The 18,469-nt window shown below is 49.7% G+C and overlaps 2 protein-coding genes across 3 annotated transcripts in view; one reads left to right on the top strand and one right to left on the bottom strand.

The window, feature by feature from the left end:
- Positions 1-10,793, bottom strand: part of DRD4 (dopamine receptor D4) — a 40,721-nt gene extending 29,928 nt beyond the window's left edge. The window contains exons 1-4 of one of the 2 annotated variants that reach the window (XM_064163271.1): positions 10,593-10,793; positions 10,383-10,492; positions 4,569-4,727; positions 1,660-1,802 (exon numbers count right to left, since the gene is read on the bottom strand). The gene's annotated coding sequence lies outside the window, so the exon portion shown is untranslated. Of the gene's footprint in view, positions 1-1,659; positions 1,803-4,568; positions 4,728-10,382 lie in introns of both variants that reach the window. The other variant, XM_064163270.1, reaches the window with a different exon arrangement.
- On the top strand, positions 1,541-17,064 carry CDHR5 (cadherin related family member 5). Its single transcript, XM_064163287.1, has 14 exons — positions 1,541-1,733; positions 2,001-2,179; positions 2,844-2,894; positions 3,223-3,315; positions 3,441-3,539; positions 5,024-5,134; positions 5,477-5,653; positions 6,721-6,811; positions 7,964-8,061; positions 8,827-9,033; positions 10,020-10,136; positions 11,533-11,605; positions 13,529-13,680; positions 14,519-17,064. Exons 1-14 carry the CDS (start codon positions 1,661-1,663, stop codon positions 15,098-15,100), a joined length of 2,103 nt encoding a protein of 700 aa, XP_064019357.1. The 5' UTR covers positions 1,541-1,660; the 3' UTR covers positions 15,101-17,064.
- The last annotated feature ends 1,405 nt before the right edge of the window (positions 17,065-18,469 follow it).

Raw genomic sequence — 18,469 nt, 5'->3', positions numbered from 1 at the left:
AACATGATTCTCTCAGGAGCAGAACTCTTCATCTCAACTCAGGGAGTTCTCCAGGGCCTAACTCCTTACTTTATCATCCAAAGAGCAGCCACAATGGCTTTATTTTCACTGATACCTTTGCCTTTTCCAGAGCTAAAGGGAAGACATTAGAGAGATGCCTTTTTATTTTTAGCAGGTTTTTAAACCTTTTTTTCAGGAAGAACATGACAGATTAGGAGGAGGAACCATGAGTCATGGGCTGGAGAGCAAACCCGTGCTGAAAGCGGATGTGAGGCATGTAGCAAAAAAAAACCTGTCTGAAAGAGTTAAGCTATAAGGGATATATATAGTAGCATCATTAGGTGTTTAAAAGCTGTTTGGATGAAGAGCTTAATGGCAAGTGCAAGGTCCTTCAGCTGGGTCGAGGCAATTCCAAGCACAAATGCAAGCTGGGCAGAGTCTGTCTGGAGAGCAGCCCTGAGGAGAGACACTTGGGGGTGCTGCTGGACGAGAAGCTCAACAGGAGCCAGCAGTGCGCACTTGAAGCCCAGAAAGCCAACCAGAGCCTGGGCTGCATCAGGAGAAACGTGGCCAGTAGGTCGAGGCAGGTGATTCTCCCCCTCTACTCCACTCTGGTGAGACCCCACCTGGAGTACTGCATCCAGTTCTGAAGCCACTATTACAAGAGGGATGTGGACATGCTGGAGTGTGTCCAGAGAAGGGCCATGAAGATGCACAGAGGGCTGCAGCAGCTCTCCTATGAACACAGACTGAGGGAGTTGGGGCTGTTCAGTCTGGAAAAGAGGAGGCTCCCAGGTGACCTTCTTGCGGCCTTCAGTATCTGAAGGGGCTACAAAAAAGCTGGGGAGGGACTTTTTAGGCTATCAGGTGGTGACAGGACTGGGAGGAATGGAGCAAAGCTGAAGGTGGGGAGAGTCAGACTGGACATGAGGAGGAAGTTGTTCAGCATGAGAGTGGTGAGAGCCTGGAACAGGTTGCCCAGGGAAGTGGTTGAGGCCCCATCCCTGGAGGTGTTTAAGACCAGGCTGGATGAGGCTCTGGCCAGCCTGATCTAGGGTAGGGTGTCCCTGCCCATGGCAGTGGGGGTTGGAACCTTGATGATCCTTGTGGTCCCTTCCAACCCTGACTGATTCTATCACATGGTCTAAGAGCTGCACAGAGAGAGATGCTGGATTATGGTTGGACTTGATCATCTTAAGGTCTCTTCCAATCAGGCAATTTTGTGATTAGGACTTCTTGTAGGGAATGATCTGACCACAACTGCCTCTGGCACACCAGAAACAATACATTTGCCCACTAGGAGAGGCTGGAGCATACAGGCAGCTTGCCCCCATCCTCCATGCTCACCTTGAGGGGGCCTGACTCCCAGTTCTAAAATGCTTCAGGTAGCTCCTTGTTGCTACAGACAGTTTAGGATAGGAAAGAGCCAGGAAGAAAGTAGGAGCCAGGAGTTTATGAGTCATCATGTTCCTGGTTGTATCTTTTAATAAGCCACCCAATGAGGCAAAGAGCCAAAGGTTGAATTGCAATGATTCACTCCAGCCAACCAATTGTGCCTCCATGGAGCAGTGAAGAGAGAAGACAGAAGTGGGAGAAGCAGGGGGAGAAGAGAATCACTTTAAACAGAAACAGAGACCTGCTTGTCAGCTGGCAACTCACCATGGCTGCTTCTCACTGGCTCCTCACTTCAGTGCTCTGCCTGCTGCCCTTCACAGCACACGTTTCAGCACAAGGTAAGCTCCCGCGGCAGGTCCGCGGCCACAGAGGCGCAGTCCCAACAGCATCGAGAGATTTTTAGGCTCCTAAGGAAAGACAGCTTTGTTCAGCAACCTTCTCTCCACTGGCAACCATGACAGGTGGGAGGTTGTTTTTTTGACTCCCACTGGAAGATAGCTTTGTTCAGCAATCTTCTCTCCACTGGCAACTGCAGGGGGATTTATGTCTCACCCAGGACTGTCACAAATTGAATCCCTGGGGAATTTTGTGTCTCACTTCTCCAGGATGCTCTGTGGATAACAACAGACCCAGTGTTTCTGAGAACAACCCAATTGGCTATGTGGTAGCCACGATCCATGTGGAACCAGGCTTCACTGCAACAATTGATCCAACTTCCCCTGATGCCAGTTTCTTCATGATTCAGGACTCTAAGCTGAAGCTGACCCGAAGTGTGGACTACGAGGTGAGCCTTTTGTTAGCAGGCTGTGTGGGTCAGGTGGATAATTATCTCAAGGGTAGTGGAGTCCTCTACATGGGACAGTGCTAAGGTGCTGGGCTCTCATTTCAACTGTACTATTACCTGGAAAGGTTCTTGTGGACCCTTCCAGCCTGGAATTCTGTGATAATGTGGGACACAATGAATTTCAGCCTGCAGTCTCAGGCATGTAACCTTGGCTCTGTAACCTGGTTCTAAAGGATCTAGGAAATAACTCTGAAAAATTAAACTGCTTCTGATGGATTGGAGCTCACTGCTTGGGAGATCAGCTCTGCCATGAGCAGAGAATAAGGAGGGAGGGGGGGTGCCTGCTGTCACCTTCCTTCAATGAGTCTGCATCAACCAAAGAAAGAGGAAGTTTTAAACCCAAATATGTGACAACTGTAGTGTCCAGAGCTCTCCAGGACTCAAGATACCAGTTTGTCTGTGGTGAAACACAGGTGACCAGCTTGACCTGCCCTAGGTGACCCTGCTTTGGTGGGTGTTAGTCTGGATGATCTCTGGAGGTCCCTCCCAACCCCTACCATTCTGTGATGTTAAGTGTGCATGGATTTGTCTAATTCACTTTAGAACTAGAGTTAGTACCTTCTGACTTGCTTCTACAAAGGCTGGGGTTTGTTTTTGCATGCAGGAAGAAACTTTGCTGTTGGTGTCCGTGGTCTGTGAAAACGCTGCTGGGGAGGTGAGTGATCTTCCAAACTCTCAGCCCTGCTACTGCAGGGCAGCCTGCACTGCCCTCTGCTCTTCTTAGTACACAGACTGAGATGAGATGTCCTTTTCTTTGGGGACACACACACACACACTCCTCCCACAAAGAGAGAGTACCCAAGCTCTATGTAAAAGGGAGTGGGAATAAACCCACAGCCCCCCCACACACACACTTCTCCAGTTTCATTCAGACCCCACCCTGCTGTACTCCTCACACCATTCCCCTCTGCTCAGTGCAAACCACAAGCAGCCTCTCATGGTCTTATTTTTGTCTTTGGTTTCTCACTTTGCCCTTTCTGCAGAGTGACTCTTTGGAAATCTTTGTGACCATCCTCAACGAGAATGATAACAGCCCAGTGTTTAAGCAAACAAATTTCACTGAAGTTGTTCCTGAGGTAAGGATTTTATGGCAATGAGGAGGGCACTGGAGCCCCCAGTGCCATGGGACTAAGGAAGGTTTAGCAGAGAGAAGTCTTCAGCCTAGTTCACAGGGAGAATAACCAAAGCACCTTTGTTTCAGGATACAAAAGTGGACTCAACCATCATAGCCCGGGAAGAGTTGAGTGCCAGTGATGCTGACCTGGACATCATTTATTATGAGCTCACGACCACAGTGCCGGTGAGCAGCCTTCTTCTTTGGTGGGGAGGGATGGCAGCTCTGAAGGAGTTTTTGTATTTAAGTCAGAAGAGCCACAGCTTTAAGCCTAAAGTGCCTGGAACGGGGTTCAGTTCTCTGACAGCTTCTAGAAGAGGTATCTCTGCCTCAAACCCAAGCGCTGGTTTGGTTAGCAGCCAACACTACCAGTACTGAATTCTTTTGCTGCTCACACTGTTATTACACAGCTTAAATGTTCATCTAGAATGTTCTGAACCCTATGATCTGGGGAAGTCTTGTTGAGATGGTTGGTAAACAAATCAGGAGAGACCTTTGTACCTCACAGAGATCAGAATGGCTCCGAGTTGGAAAGAGAAAGGAGGAGATAATGTCCTGTGAGTGAACACAGCAGTGTTCACTCAGAGTGGAGAGAACCTGAGCTGCCTGCGATCACACAAAAAACTCTTTGGCATAGCCAAAGGCTGACTCCACTTCCCCCTGAGGCCCCAGTTTAGTGCTTTAGTTTGTTTGTTCTTAGGAGAATTGCTTGGGAACATAGGGAATTAATTCATAGAGTTGTTTGGGTAGGAAAAGACCTCTAGGATCATCAAGTCCAACCACTGAGCTTACACCACCACAGCCATTAAACCATGTCCCCAAGTGCTGTGTCCATACATTTCATTAATACCTCCAGGGACGGCGAGGTTGGAGCCTGGTTGGGGTCAGTCTCTTCTCAGAGGCAGCAAATGATAGGATGAGAGGAAATGTTGCCCCAGAGGAGGTTTAGATTGGACACGAGGAATGATTTTTTCCCCTTGTGGGTTATCCAGGCCTGGCCCTGGCCGCCCAGGGCAGTGGTGGAGTCCCCTTCCTCGAAGGGGTTTCAAAGCTGTGGAGATGTGGTGCTGAGTGACATGGTTTGGCTTGGTAGTCTTGGGTTAACACCTGGAGTCAATGATCTCTAAGGTCTTTCCCAACCAAAATAATTCCTTTAGAAGCAGGAGACCTAAAGCAAGTGCAGAAGATTGTAGAGTAAAATGCACTGTATGTTACCTCAATTTGGCTTTAGAGTTGCTCCATGGTTCAGCTGTGCTGGGTTAAAGGCAGGGATCTTGCTGGTTTCTTGGGGGCTGAGCCTTCCTAGATCTGTTTTGTGCATGAATGGGAGATTGGTTGGCTGTCATGGACCCAAAATTGAGGATTGCTGGCAGTCTGTTGAGGGTAAGAAATAAATGAGACAAAAGATTTAATCTAGTAGCTGAGGTAAGCTGGCAAAGGTGGGGATCTAGAACAAAACTCACAGGGACATGAACAAAACTTTCTGACAAACTATGCAGCTCCAGTGTGCAACTTCCAAGATTAAATAGACCTCATGTTCTCATACTGCTCCCCACCTCAGGTACCAAAGGTTAAAGGTCTGGCTGGGATGGCAACACAGCCATGAGCAGGATTTAGGACATGCCTGTGATTGAGGCTACTAGAAGGCTTTTTCTTTCCCCCCCCCCCAGGCCACAGATGGTTACTTTGCCATAAGAGGAGTTAACAACCCAGAGATTTATTTACAAAAAGCACTCGACTATGAGAAATTTAAACAGACAACACTGATCTTGTATGCAAGGGTAAGTTCTCCAGGAGGAATCAAATGCCCTGCTTGTCCCAGTCTCTCTTAGCTGAAGGGTAAGGCTGAATGGGAGATCTCTGGGACAGTGGGAGGGAGTGTGGGTACTGAGGGGGTGAACTAGGAGGAGCCTTCCACTTTCCATAATTACAGAGTGACAGGCTTGCATCAGTCCACCTTTGTCACACGAATGAGACAATTTACTGCTTCAGCTAATCTCACATCTGCTGCTGAGCCTTGGGGTGGAGCTACAACAGCCCCATGCTCCCTGGCTTCTGCAGCTGGGTTCTCTTTCTGGCAATAAAACTTGCATCTCACAAGTATGCCTTGCCTTTGGGTACAGGACAGGCCTGTGACCAGCACTGACCCCACCAACACAGCTAGTGCAACAATAAATATCATCATTGAGCAAGCTGACACCAAACCACCCTGGTTCCTACCCTGCACCTTCATTAACGAGGAGAGGAGCATTTGCATCAGCAACCTCTACACTGGCAGGGTCAATATGTCCGAGATGGCGGTAAGCAGGCATGGTCAGACAGTGTCCTTGATGCTCTTAGGGTCACAGGATCACAGACTGGATTGGGTTGAAGGGGTCTTTAATGCTCAGCTAGTCCAACACCTCCCTTAGTGTGAGCAGAGGCAACCACAACTGGAGCAGGTTCCTTAGAGCCTCACCCAGCCAAAGATGGAATGGTTCCAGCTGCTTGAGAGAGTTCAATGCAGAGCCACAGAGATGACTGAGTGGAACATCTCTCTTACGAGGACAGACTGAGAGAGCTGAGTCTTTTTAGCTTGGAGAAGAGGAGCCTGAGGAATGACTTCATTCATGTTTATAAGTATGAAAAGGGTGAATGCCAGGAGGCTGGAGCCTGCCTCTACTCAGTGATGCCCAATGACAGCGCAAGGGGCAACAGGTGGAAGTTGAGGTACAGGAAGTTTCATGTAAACATGAAGAGGATTTTTTAACCTGTGAGAGTGACAGAACACTGGAACAGGCTGCCCAGGGGGCTTGTAGACTCTCTCTCCCTGGAGATACTCAAAACCTGCCTGTATGCGTTCCCGTGTGACCTGCTCTGGGTGATCCTGCTCTGGGCAGGGGCACTGGACAGGGTGAACTTTCAAGGTTACTTCTAGCCCCTGATATTCTGTGATTCAAACGGCTCCATGTCATCTCAGGCAATATCCAGATGCTATTCCCAGTGGGGAGTGCCTAAGAATTTCAGTGAGCTCATGCTGAACTCTAGCCATATATCACAGTCTCACAGAATGCATTTGGCTGAAAGGGGCCTTTAAACATCAGCTACTCCAATCCCCATGTAGATGATTTAGTATGGCAGGGAGTCTTTATCACCTTAGAAATTGGAGGATTTCCCACCCCAAGCAGCACTGCTTGTGCTTGTTCCTGCAGCACACGGCAGGAGGGGGTGAGAGATGCAAGTTCCTCTGCACTAGGCTGTCTCAGCTCTGCCCTGTTACAGCCACATCCCAGCAGGAAATGCTGCCCAGACAAACCCACCAGAGCTACACTGGAAGAGGATAAAGCTGCTGCAGTGTGATCTGTGATGCTTCACCTTGTTGTTGCAGACAGAACCACTCATCCTAGAGCCAGGACCTGTCTATGCTATTGATCCTGACTACACCATCAATGAAAGAATCATCTACAGCATTGTTAGTGGTGAGTAGACGTTGTCAACCTTCCACAAACTGCCTGTATGTCCCCTACATTACCTGCCCAGAGGAGATACCCTCCATGGCACTTGGAAGGTGGGGGCCTGGGCATTTGCTCCTGTTTCTGCCACAAAAACATCACAGAATGCCAGGTTGGAAGGAACCTCAAGGATTATCTGGTCCAACCTTTCTAGGCAATAGTAAAGTTGAAATGAGATGGCACAGCACCCTGCCAAGCTTAAAACTGCTCCAAACCATCACTACATCCACAGAACATTGTGGGCTAAATAGAAGAAACATATTGTGCAGAGAGGGAAAAGTGCATCACAGTCCCACACGGCAATCTCAGTGAAGTCTGTTTCAAAGGGACTCTGGGGATTTTCTAGGGAGAGGTGAGACATCTTTATCTTGAGGCTTTTAGGCTCTATTCTGCCAGTCTGGCCATGCCACTTGAATTCAAGCTTTGAGCTGGACACTGAACTCCTACATGAGCAGCATCATTGCCAAGGATGATGGTTTTATTCCCCAGCACATTGACACTCTCTAACCTACCTTTTTTAGTCTTGATTTGAAAAAGATTGCCCGGATAAAGCCAGTTGATGGCCCAGTCATTGCCTGGACCATTTGTTTCCTTCAAAAGATTTCCTCTTCCTTCTGTTTTGATGAGGTTTATCTTCTTGGTACAACGGATCAGGTAGAGATGTCTTCCCTTTAGGTGCCTACAGCTATTTGAGATGAATCCTCACACAGCTATTTTTCGTGAATTCTTGCTTTTAAAATAGGAAAAATCCTTCCCTTATGTCTCCTGACAGGAGGTTTGGGTTAAGTTTGGGTTAGGGCACTGAAGACTTTCAGTGCTCATGTTGCACCAGAAGCTCTGCACTCTGGGCATTTAGAATACTTTAAGCTGGGCCTAGGCACTGAAGATGCAGATCTCTGCTGTCCTGTCTCACCTGGTTGTGTTCACAAACATCTCCTTGATGTTTTTTGGCTTTAGATTGCCTCTGAATCCCTAGCTAGCACTCCTAGCCCTTGAAGCAGGCAGGCAGGCAAGGGAAAGAGCATTACACCCTGGAGGTGTTGTCACTAGCACACGAGTCAGTGAGCTGCAGGTCACTTTATGAAGGTGTCTGGTGACTGAAGAGTCTGTTCTCTTTAGGGAACACGGACAATGTCTTCTTCATGGACACTGACACAGGGAATATAACAATGAACAAGCCAGCATCTTCTCCAGACTCCTACCTGCTGCAAGTCATGGTAAGTCTGATGGCATTGCAGCCACCAACCCAGCACACCAAGCTGTCTAGCAAGCTGCACTCTTGATATGACAGGAGACAATCACATCAACAATTAAAGCTAACTCGGTCGCAGCCTTCCTTTTGGAAGGGCCCAGGACCTGGCCAGTGCCTTACAGCAACCCAGAAGCTCTTGTAGAAGTTAGGAGGTGTTTTCCCTTACATGTGGGTCACAATGCCAAAACAAATTAACTGAATAGGGACACCCTGCTGAGCTGAAAGTGTGAAGGAGCATCACTGGAAGGCTTTCTTTAGGCATGACAGGGGCTTGTGTTGCTCTAGTTAGCACAACTCAGCCCAGGAGACAAGCTCCTCTTTTGGCTGCAGCTCAAGTGAAAAGTGCTCTCTGCACACATAGCCAAGAAGATGTGGACTCTCAGCCAGCTGCTGAACTGACCCACACCCTCATGAAGATGAAGGCCTGCCTTTTGGCATTGAAATCTCACTGTTTGTACAGGAGCATGGCAATTGTTCCAGATGTGGCCCCTCTGGAGCTGCTTCTAGACTTTGGAGCTAGACCAAGACTGAGTGGAAGGCCAACAGAAGCAGCAAACTAAGCCGAAAGGACTCCAAACTGTATAGTCCTTCTGGCTCAAAGCTCACTGGAAATGATGGAAAGAACAACATAGGCTGCAATGGGCTTCAGATCAAACCTATCCTTTTGGTTCTCAGCACCAGGGGGATAAGGCCAGCATCTTTACCTCTCTCTTATCTCCCTTCTCTCTAGGCCACCCAAGTCAACAACATCCAGAAATACTCCATAGCTAATGTGGAGATTAAGGTCATCAACAAAAGTAATCATGCACCATACTTTGAGAGCAGGATCTACAATGGGATAGTGCTTGTTAATCAGGTCCCAGGAAGCTTTGTCTTTCAAGCTGAGCATCCTTCAAGCCCCCTGATGATAACAGCAGTGGATGATGATTTCCCTGATGTAAGTAACTGTACTGAATTCTTCTCACTGCTTCAGGCCTAAAGTGGGGTCAGAAAACATGAGGAAGGGGAGGTGGGGAGAAGAAAACATGCTTTTCCTCTGGTGTTCCATGTATTTCCCTGGAAACTCCACACAGATCAGAACTGTTTATGGTGTGCTGTCATGTGGAGAGGCCACTGGACTCCCAACAGCCAGTGCCACACAGGTCTGTGTAGGTGCAGAGCAGCATGCTGAGTAAAGCTCAGGGTGAACAAATACCCTGCCACTGAGGTGCTGCAGGGTGTCCAGAAAAGGGCAACAAAGCTGGTGAAGAGTCTAGAACACAAGTCCAGGGAGGAACAGCTGAGGGAACTGGCATTGTTTAGTCTGGAGAAGAAAAGGCTGAGAGACCTCACTGCTTTCTACAGCTCCCTGGAAGGAGGTTGGAGGGAGATGGGCATTGGTCTCTTCTCCCTAGCATCAGGTGATGAGGAGATGGCTGAAGTTGTGCCAGGGGAGGTTCAGATTGGATATTAGGAACAATTTCTTTGCTCTAAGAGTGGTCAGGCATTGGAACAGGCTGCCCAGGGAGGTGGTGGAGTCCACACCCCTGGAGGTGTGCAAGAAACGTGGGGACATGGTTTGATGGCCATGGTAGTGCACGGCAGTTGGATGTGATGATCACAGAATCAACCAGGTTGGAAGAGACCTCCAAGCTCATCCAGTCCAACCTAGCACCCAGCCCTGTCCAATCAACTAGACCATGACACTGAGTGCCTCATCCAGGCTTTTTATGAACACCTCCAGGGACAGCGACTTCACCACCTCCCTGGGCAGTCCATAAAGGGATCTCAGAGGGCTTCTCCAACCCAAACAATCCTGTGACGCTACAACCTGTTCATTGCCCTATGCCCATGCTCATTCTTGGCAAGCCCTGCCAACAGGCTGTTAAGAAGGTGCACACAAAGCCCAGTGTGGTTTAACCACTCCTTCTTCCACCTTTGCAGAAAGTCAACCCCAACATTGAGTACCACATAAACGACAACACAGATTTCACTGCAACCAAAGATGGACTCATCCTGACCAATGTGGTGCTGCAGTCCCCAGGAACTGTAACCCTTGAGGTAGGGCAGCTTTCCTCATTGTCCTGACAGTGGTGTGGAGGGAAGGGGTGGGTTCTGGTAAAGAAGCACTATGGTGAGATTCTGTTAGGTGAAAGGAGAGCTTTTGCCCCAACCATTTGCACCCTAAATGTATCTGGACCGAGGCAGAGGAAGCGACAGCAGATTCACTGTGTGTGACTGTGTGTAGTGGTATCAGGCAAGATTCCCATTCCTGCACCCCAAACTCCTGCCACAGACCCCACTCACCTGAGCGCTGGAGCCAGCAGATGCCTCTCTTCAATCAGCACTGGGGATGACTGAGGTGCCAGGGTTAGAAGTGTCTGGAATCACCTCTTTAACTTCCAGTCAAGCATTTCCTCAAGAGAAAACGAACACTTTTAAAAGGCCTGCCCCGCGCTGGGCACCAACCCCACTTCTGCCCCACGGCCAGGCCTGCAGGGCAGAAGGGACTCTGACCTCTTTCCAAGAGCCACGACCAGGACACCGCACACCGATGAGAAGTGTAAGGAGAGACTCTGTTTACAGGAGCATACGTACACAAAAGGCAACCAGGGGGAGCAAGCACAAAACCCATTAAGGCCAAGCAGGCTGCCCGGAGTCCTGCACCCCTTGCTCCCTCAGGCGCCTCAGGGCAGGCTCAAACCGCCCCGCGCAGCCTGGGCCCCGCGCAGGCCGCATGACGCAGCTGGCGGCTCCCGCCCGCGCCGGCGGGGCACGGACCCACGCTGCGCCCAGAGCCGCGCTGCGCCCAGAGCCGCGCTGCGCCCAGAGCCAGCCAGCCAAGGCAGGGAGGGCAGAGAAGGCATCAGGCAGGCACTGCCCCTTAAACTGTGCTACCAGAAAATGGCATAGAGCAACAAGGTTACAGCGCCGTGGGACACGCAGATCTGCCCCCCTGGGAAGGGCCTCCCTTAAAGGAGCGCCAGGAGCCCTCAGCCTGCCGCGGGGATGCAGGCTGTGTGCGGTGCCAGCTGCAAAAGCCTTCCTCCGCTCAGTCCTGTGGGAAGAGAGCACTGGAGACAGCGAGCAGCCAGGTGGGGAGACTGTAGGACCCCTCCCACACACACCGGTTCTGCTCCACAAAAAGCCACAGCTGACTTCGGGGAGGTTCTGCGAGCTCCTCCCTCCCACTCTGAGCCTAACACAGACAACAACCAACCGAACAAAGAAGGGTGGGCGAGGAAGGGAGCAGGGTACGACTGCTGCCAACTGCCCCAGCTCTAAACCCCACAGCCCCAAACGTATTGGTAAATCCAGGACTTGCTTAGCTCAAAGGAAATAGTTTGTAACTCTACAACTCCTGAGAAATTCGATCTCTGCTTTCCCCCTCTGCCTGCCAGTGACTGTGCTAGGTTGTGCTTAGAAGCCCTAAGCTCTCTTTCCTGTGTTCACATAGGCTGTTGCAATAGATGTGGTGAGCCTGCAGAAAGCGAGCACGGAGGTCGTGGTGCAGGTTGTCCTTGCTACAGGTAGGTTGGTGTCTTTGTTTTCTTCGTGGGAGCCTTTTCTGCTTCTGTGAGCAAAGGGGCAAGGACAGGTCACACGCTGGAGGCTGTAAACCAGGGCTGAGGCCAGCTCCATAACTACGTAAGTCTCATCCCTGGAACCATTCCAGGTCAGGTTGTTTGGGACTCTGAGCAGAGTCTAGGTCAATCTGAGACCACCGTAGCCATTAAAACACACCCTCCAGTGCCCTGCCACACATGAACTGCTTGAGAGAGCCCAGCACAGAGCCACAAAGATGATGATTAAGGGAGTGGGAACAGCTCTCTTACCAGAAGGGACTGAGAGAGCTGAGGCTCTTCAGCTTGGAGGAGACTGAGCGGTGATCTCATCCATGTAAAGGTGAGTGCCAGGAGGCTGGAGCCAGGCTCTGCTAGGTGATGCCCAATGACAGCACAAAGGGGAATGGGTGGAAGTTGAGGCAGAGGAAGTTTCATGTAAACACAAAGAGGAATTTTTACCCTGTGAGGGTGACAGAACTCTGGAACAGGCTGTCCAGGGGGGCTGTGGAGTCTCCCCCACTGGAGATATTCAAAACCTGCCTATATGTATTCCTGTGTGACCTGCTCTGGCACAGGGGTTGGACTGGATGAGCTTTCAAAGTCCCTCCCAGCCCCTGACATTCTGTGATTTATTGAACACCTCCAGGACAGTGACTCCACCCCCATCCTGGGCCCAGAACTGAACCCAGTAACTGGAATTGGTTTTATACTCTCCTTCTGGGACATGGTGACTGCACATTGCCCTCTGGTTTCTGATCTACCAGTGCTGGAGCCACCTCGCTGGGCTCTCAAGCTGAGTCATTCCACCAAGCTGAGGTAGCCTTCAGAGAGGTGCTGCACAGCACAGGAGGAGTTAAGGGTCGTGGAGTTTCCCATCCCCTTCCTGGGCTGTGGTTCTCTGGGAACACAGCCTCATTGACATCCCTCTCCAAGGTATTAATGATAAACTGAGGGTGCAGTGAAAGGTGGAGGGAATACTCAAAGTCCACTCTCATAAAGAGAGCAGCAACAGAACAAAGCAATGTTTGATTAACCATTAAACCTGAGGCTAATTAATGCTACAAGATTAAACCAGAAAGCTTAATATCAAGAATCCCACTGATAGCAACAAGCAAAGGTGATTAACCACGAGGAAGTTACTATGGTTCTACTAGGATCACAGGATCACAACTGTTATCCCAACACTACCAAGTTCACTACCAAACCATGTCCACATTTCCAAAACCCCTCCAGGGATGGGGACTTCACCACTTCCCTGGGCAGCCTGGGCCAGGCCTTGACAACTCTCAAGGGCAAAAAGTTGTCCTTCATGTCCAACCTAAACCTCTCCTTGGCAACTCCTGTTTGCTCATTCCTCGGGAGACGAGACCAACATCCACCTGGCTCCAGCCTCCTTTCAGGGAGTTGTAGAGAGCCAGGTCTGCCCTCAACCTCCTTTTCTACAGCCTCAACAACCCCAGGTCCCTCAGCTGCTCTTCACCAGCCCTGTTCTCCAAACCTTTTCTTTGCCCTCTTCCAGCAACTCAGTGGACCCAAAACTGAATCGACGATTTGAAGCGTGGCCTCACCAGTGCCCAATACCAGTAGATGATCCCTGTCCTGGTCCTGCTTGCCCCACTCTTGCTGATCCAAACCAGGATGATGGTGGCCTTCTTGGCCACCTGGGCACACATATAACTTACCAAAGTTTCATATTCTATTCATGGTCACTTTAAATCAAATCCTTTTTAGGAGGGCAAGCAAATGGCCTCCTGTGATATGAAATATATCCTGGTCACATTCTGCAGCACAAGAGGCCTCTCTGCCTTCAAAAAATGGTTGGAGTGCTGTGTTATAAAGCTGGCTGCCTTTTGCAGGCTTTGTAACATTGGTTTGCTTTCTTTGCAGATGTAAGCTCCACTAATAATCCATACAGTGCTCAGGATATGGCCATCTTAGGTGGGACACTGGCAGCACTGCTACTGGTTGCCTTAGTCTTCCTTGGAGTGATGCTGTACAAACAGTATGGGAAAAAAGTCAATAACATGATGAGGAAAAAGGTAGGTGCCTTCTTTGGAACAGAACTTCCTCAGAAGTGGGAGTTGAAGAGGTTTTAAAGGATGGATAGCTGTCCAAACACTACACAGGTTTGGGGGAAGGTGAAAGATGGCTCCCAAGACAGAGTTTGCAAAGGTAGCAGTGTTTTGGTGGGCTTGCTGTTGTCCTTTTGTGCCCTCTGAGGCTGGATGGCCTCAAGTAGACATGGTAAGGAGAGGCTCACAGCTCCAGGAAGCACAGAGTCTGGGAGGAACCTGACACAGAGCAGAGAAAAATGTGTCTGTGATATAAAGCACTGTTCATAGCCAAACCAAAGAAAGGTCCCTTTGCATCCTGCCCTAAAGCCTGGGCAGTGTTCTGCACCTGAGCTATTTACTGTTGGCTCTCTCAAGCCCCTGTCAAGTCAGTTTCTCTGCAGGTTAGGTTGTGATTCAGCTGAGCAGATGTTGGTCTCTGCCTCAGGATGGGACTGCCAGGAGCCTAGGCTCCACTGCCTGCAGGACAAATCCAGAGCACACAGCTCAGGTGAATAACAACCATCCTTCCTCCTGAGGGAGGGAAAGCTCACTCCAAAGAAATTCCTCAAGAGAACGGGTACAGCTCAGTGCACTCCAGCCCTCCTGGAGAACATGCATCTGCCTCTCTGAAAAAAAAATCCAGAAGTGGAGTCAGTAAAAAATAGCTGCTGCAGGGAGCCACAACCATCCAGGCTTCAGGCAGATTGAGCTGCAAAGCAAGCTGAAGTTTTTCTGAGCTGAGTCACTTTGGCCAACCCTTTCCCCCCCAACTCTGTTTCTTTCCCTTTCACTACACTTACAAAGTGTCTCTCCTGTCCTGTAGCTCTCCAAGAAAACCTCTAAGGGTTACCACAATCAATCTTACAAGCAAGATGAGCAGCCAGATGTGAGCCCTACAGCCCATGAGGCCTCCGAGAAGGGCAGTGTCAGGTCAGCGACAGATGTGCAAGAGCAGCCAGCACTGGCCTCAGTTTTTCCAATCACGGAAGAATCTGAGAGCCTCCCAGAAGCTTCTGTAGCTTCCACCGTTGTCTTCGACCAGGAGAAGAAAGAGGATGAAGTGGAAGAAGAGGCTGAGCGTGAGAAAGAAGTGAAATCTATCCTCAAGACAGACAGGCAGGCGGCAAACGATGGCTACAAAGCTGTGTGGTTCAGGACTGATGTGGATCCTGAAGCTGGAGAAAGCATTGAGGTGATCGAGGACAACGCAGTAGAGAGTGATGATGACAGTGACCAAGACTTGCAGAGGAATGAGGAAGAGGAGGAGGAAGAGGATGATGACAAAGATCACCTGCACAGGGGACAAGGAGTGTCCTTTGCCTCAGAGAACTCGTCTGTGCCAGCTGCAGAAGTGGCTGTCAACATGTCCCGCGCAGACTCGCTAGCAGATGACAGTAGCCTATAGAGGAGGCAGGCCTGCACTGCTCCCCAAAACAGAGGAAGCCCAGCAGCTTTGCTGGCAGGAAGCCTCTCTTCCTGCCCAGGGGGTACACTGGAATGCAGGAGGACAAGGCTGCCTGCCCTGCTTGCTTGAATGCACTGATTAAAGCTGGAAGACATTACAGCTAACTCAAGCTTTTAGGGAGACCTTGAAATAGCAGCTGGGATTTTGGGGGTTGACAAACCCATGTCTCACCTTTCCACCTTCCTGCCTCTTGCCTCTCATATCTTAGTCTGAACCTGGCTGCAGGTACAGCAGAGATGTAGCTGAACTGACTCTGAAGCAGTTTGCCCAGCTCATGGTAGCAATCAGTTACACAACAAGGTGTCTTCTTCTCCTGGTGGGAACATAAGCAAGCCAGCAGTGACTGCTGGGCTGTGCCCTTTATTAGGGTGTCAGTTTGATGATGCCAGCTGCAGGGCATAAGCCAGCACAAGTCACTCTGGTTCTAATTGCCCATATGATTGTATCCAGGAGCAGTCTTGAGGGCTTGGCTGTGCTCTCCACTCTGTGACCTCAGTGCAAACAGCTGGTATGTGACACTATGGTCCTCATCGTCTCAGCAGCCAGATTTCATACTCAGGAACTGCTGGTTCCTCTGGCATGGTAAATGAAGACTGAGCACTGTAAACCAGGACTGATCATATCTTCTTCACTGATGGACTTTGTCATCCATTTTTCTATGTCATAAAAGCACTGTCATAAAACTGCTAACTGTGCAGTGCTTCTGTAGGTGTCTGTCTCCTGTCTGTTGGGGAAAGGCAGAGCTCTGTCATGACCTGCCTAGAAAATGCCAGAGCTCCTTCCAGCTCCAGGTTTTTAGCAGCAAAGGCCATGGTTCCAGAGGTGCAGGGTGTGGGGGCAGCATATTCTTCCCCTTGTCCAGCTAGGATCAAGGTGCTGCTGAATGTTAAGGTCAGTATTGCCTCCAGTGCCAGATGCCACTACCCTTTCTCTGCTCCCTTCCTGTCTCAGATGCCAACTCCTTTTCATGCTACCTTTATCCATCCCTGAGTAGCTTCGCAGGCTTGTTAGATGGTGAAATAAATCCTTCAAGCTTTAGCTAGAACTGAGATGCAGCCTGAGAGCAGAACTGCCTCACTGAGAGTAAGTGAGCTCTGCTGTGGTCAGCTCACAAGTTCAGGTTTGAGCTGGAAAACCTGCTGACCTCTGGACTAACTTCATGAGATGACAGCGCCATGATCTGATGGATGCCTCCACCCTCAACCCTCCCTCATCTTTCAGCAATATTGTCTCCATTTATGCTCCTGCCATAAAGCCCAGTTTAGCACAGTGAGCACACTCTGAGTAAAGTGTTTGATGCTCTGGTTGACCTCCCATCTCTTCCTGCAGTTGGCAACCAAAAGTTGGGCTGATTCCCAGTGGCTGAAAATACACATCAGAAGCAGCAAGCTATCAGCAGCTGCCCCTGGTTTTCTCATTTTGGGGCTGGTTCCAGAGCAGACAGGCACTGCTGAGTGTTTTCACTGCAGGGGTGTCCAAGACAGGGATGCAGTAGCAGAAGTTTGCGTCACTCAAGTTTATCTCACTTCCTCAGCTTAGCACAATAGCAGAGGATTGCAACAAGATAGAGAAGCAAACCCATGAATAACCCTGCCCCTGTGAGCCAAGCTCCACATTGATGTCCTTACTCCAAGTACCCCCTAGAGAGAGACAAACCAGAGCATGGTTAATGGGATCTTCACATACACCAAAGCACATATGATATCCATGGAGGTTTTTACCCTCTTGGTTGAAAGATCTAGAACACAGGTCTTGCAAGAAGCAGCTGAGCAACCTGGGATTGTTTAGCCTGTGGAGAAGGAGGCTGAGGGGAGACCTTCTGGCTCTCTACAACTCTCTGTAAGGAGGCTGCAGCCAGCCTGGGAGTCAGGCTGTTCTACCAAGGAACAAGTGAGAGGACAAGACGAAACTGCCACAAGTTGAACCAGAAGTTTAGGTTGGAAACAAGGAACAGTTTCTTCCCCCAAAAGGGTTGTCGAGCCTTGGAACAGACTGCTTAAGGCAGTGGTAGAATTGCCATCCCTGAGGGCATGTAGAGGATGTACAGATCAAGTGCTGAGCGACATAGGAAAAAGATGGTAACACAGCAAGAAGTTCTACAGCAACTTGAAAAAGCCAAAGTCATTCACAGGAGAATGAACCAAGTATGTGCTTAGATACTTCCAAGGAAGTTTCTTGTGTTTGCATAAACCATCATTTTAACATTTAAGGGCTCTTATCCTAAACATTCAAGTGACAGACTCAGAAAATCAATCACTGCATGGGTCTGTGACCTTAATTTCAAGACAAATCAAAACAATCCAGTGTCTAAAGCACTACATTCCAAAACTTAAGTTTCAAAGTTATGAACAGGGAAGAATCACAGAATGTTAGGGGTTGAAAGGGACCTCCAAAGATCATTCAGTCCAAGCCCCCTGCCAGAGGAGGATCACCTACAGCAGGTTACACAGGAACACATCCAGGCATGTTTGAATGTCCCTACAGAAGACTCCAGAACCTCCTGGGCAGCCTGACCCAGGGCTGTCAGCCTCACAGTGAAAACCTTTTTCCTTCTGTTCATGTGGAACCTCCTCTGCTCCAGCTTGCACCCAGTGCCTCTCATCCTATCATTGGACATCACTGCGCAGAGTCTGACTCTGTCCTCCTGACACCCTTTGCCTATTGATAAACATGAATGAGGTCACCTCTCGAGTTTCCTCCAAGCTAAAGATCCTCATCTCCCTCAGTCTTTCCTCAGCAGGGAGATGTTCCACTCAATCTTTGTGGATCTGCACTGGACTCTTTCAAGCAGTTGCCCAAGATCCTTCTTGAACTGAGGGGCCCAGAACTGGACACAATATTCCACCTGTGGCCTCCCCAGGGCAAAGTAAACAGGGATAAGAACCTCTCTTGACCTAACCAACCACAGCCCTTCCAGTACACCCCAGGATGTCATTGGCCTATTTGATCACAAGGGCACACTGCTGGCTCATGGTCATCCTTCTGTCCACCAGGTCCCTTTCCCCTGTGCCACTTTCCAGCAGGTCAGTCTCCAACCTATACCTATGGTCCATGAGTTTGTTCTTTCCCAGATACAAGACTCTACACTTGCCCTTGTTGGATTCCATTCTATTTCTCTAGCCTGTCCAGGTCTGGCTGAAGGTAGCACAGCCTTCAGGTGTGTCAGCCACTCACAGAATCACAGAATTCTAGAGGTTGGAAGGGACCTCAAAATCTCATCCAATCCAACCACCCTGCCAGAGCAGTATCACTCAGAGCAAGTCACACAGGAACACACCCAGGCAGCTTTGGAATACTTCCAGAGAGGGA

The sequence above is a fragment of the Pogoniulus pusillus genome, chromosome 24 (genome assembly GCF_015220805.1).
Source record: "Pogoniulus pusillus isolate bPogPus1 chromosome 24, bPogPus1.pri, whole genome shotgun sequence".
Lineage (NCBI taxonomy): Eukaryota > Metazoa > Chordata > Aves > Piciformes > Lybiidae > Pogoniulus > Pogoniulus pusillus.
This window is presented reverse-complemented; position numbering and strand designations above follow the sequence as displayed.

Excerpts from the sequence above, each read along its gene's own strand:
- CDHR5 (XM_064163287.1), top strand. The coding sequence starts at position 1,661 with ATGGCTGCTTCTCACTGGCTCCTCACTTCAGTGCTCTGCCTGCTGCCC. Across the intron at positions 2,180-2,843 it reads CCCGAAGTGTGGACTACGAG|GAAGAAACTTTGCTGTTGGT; the intron begins GTGAGCCTTTTG and ends TTTTGCATGCAG. Across the intron at positions 8,062-8,826 it reads CCTACCTGCTGCAAGTCATG|GCCACCCAAGTCAACAACAT; the intron begins GTAAGTCTGATG and ends CCTTCTCTCTAG.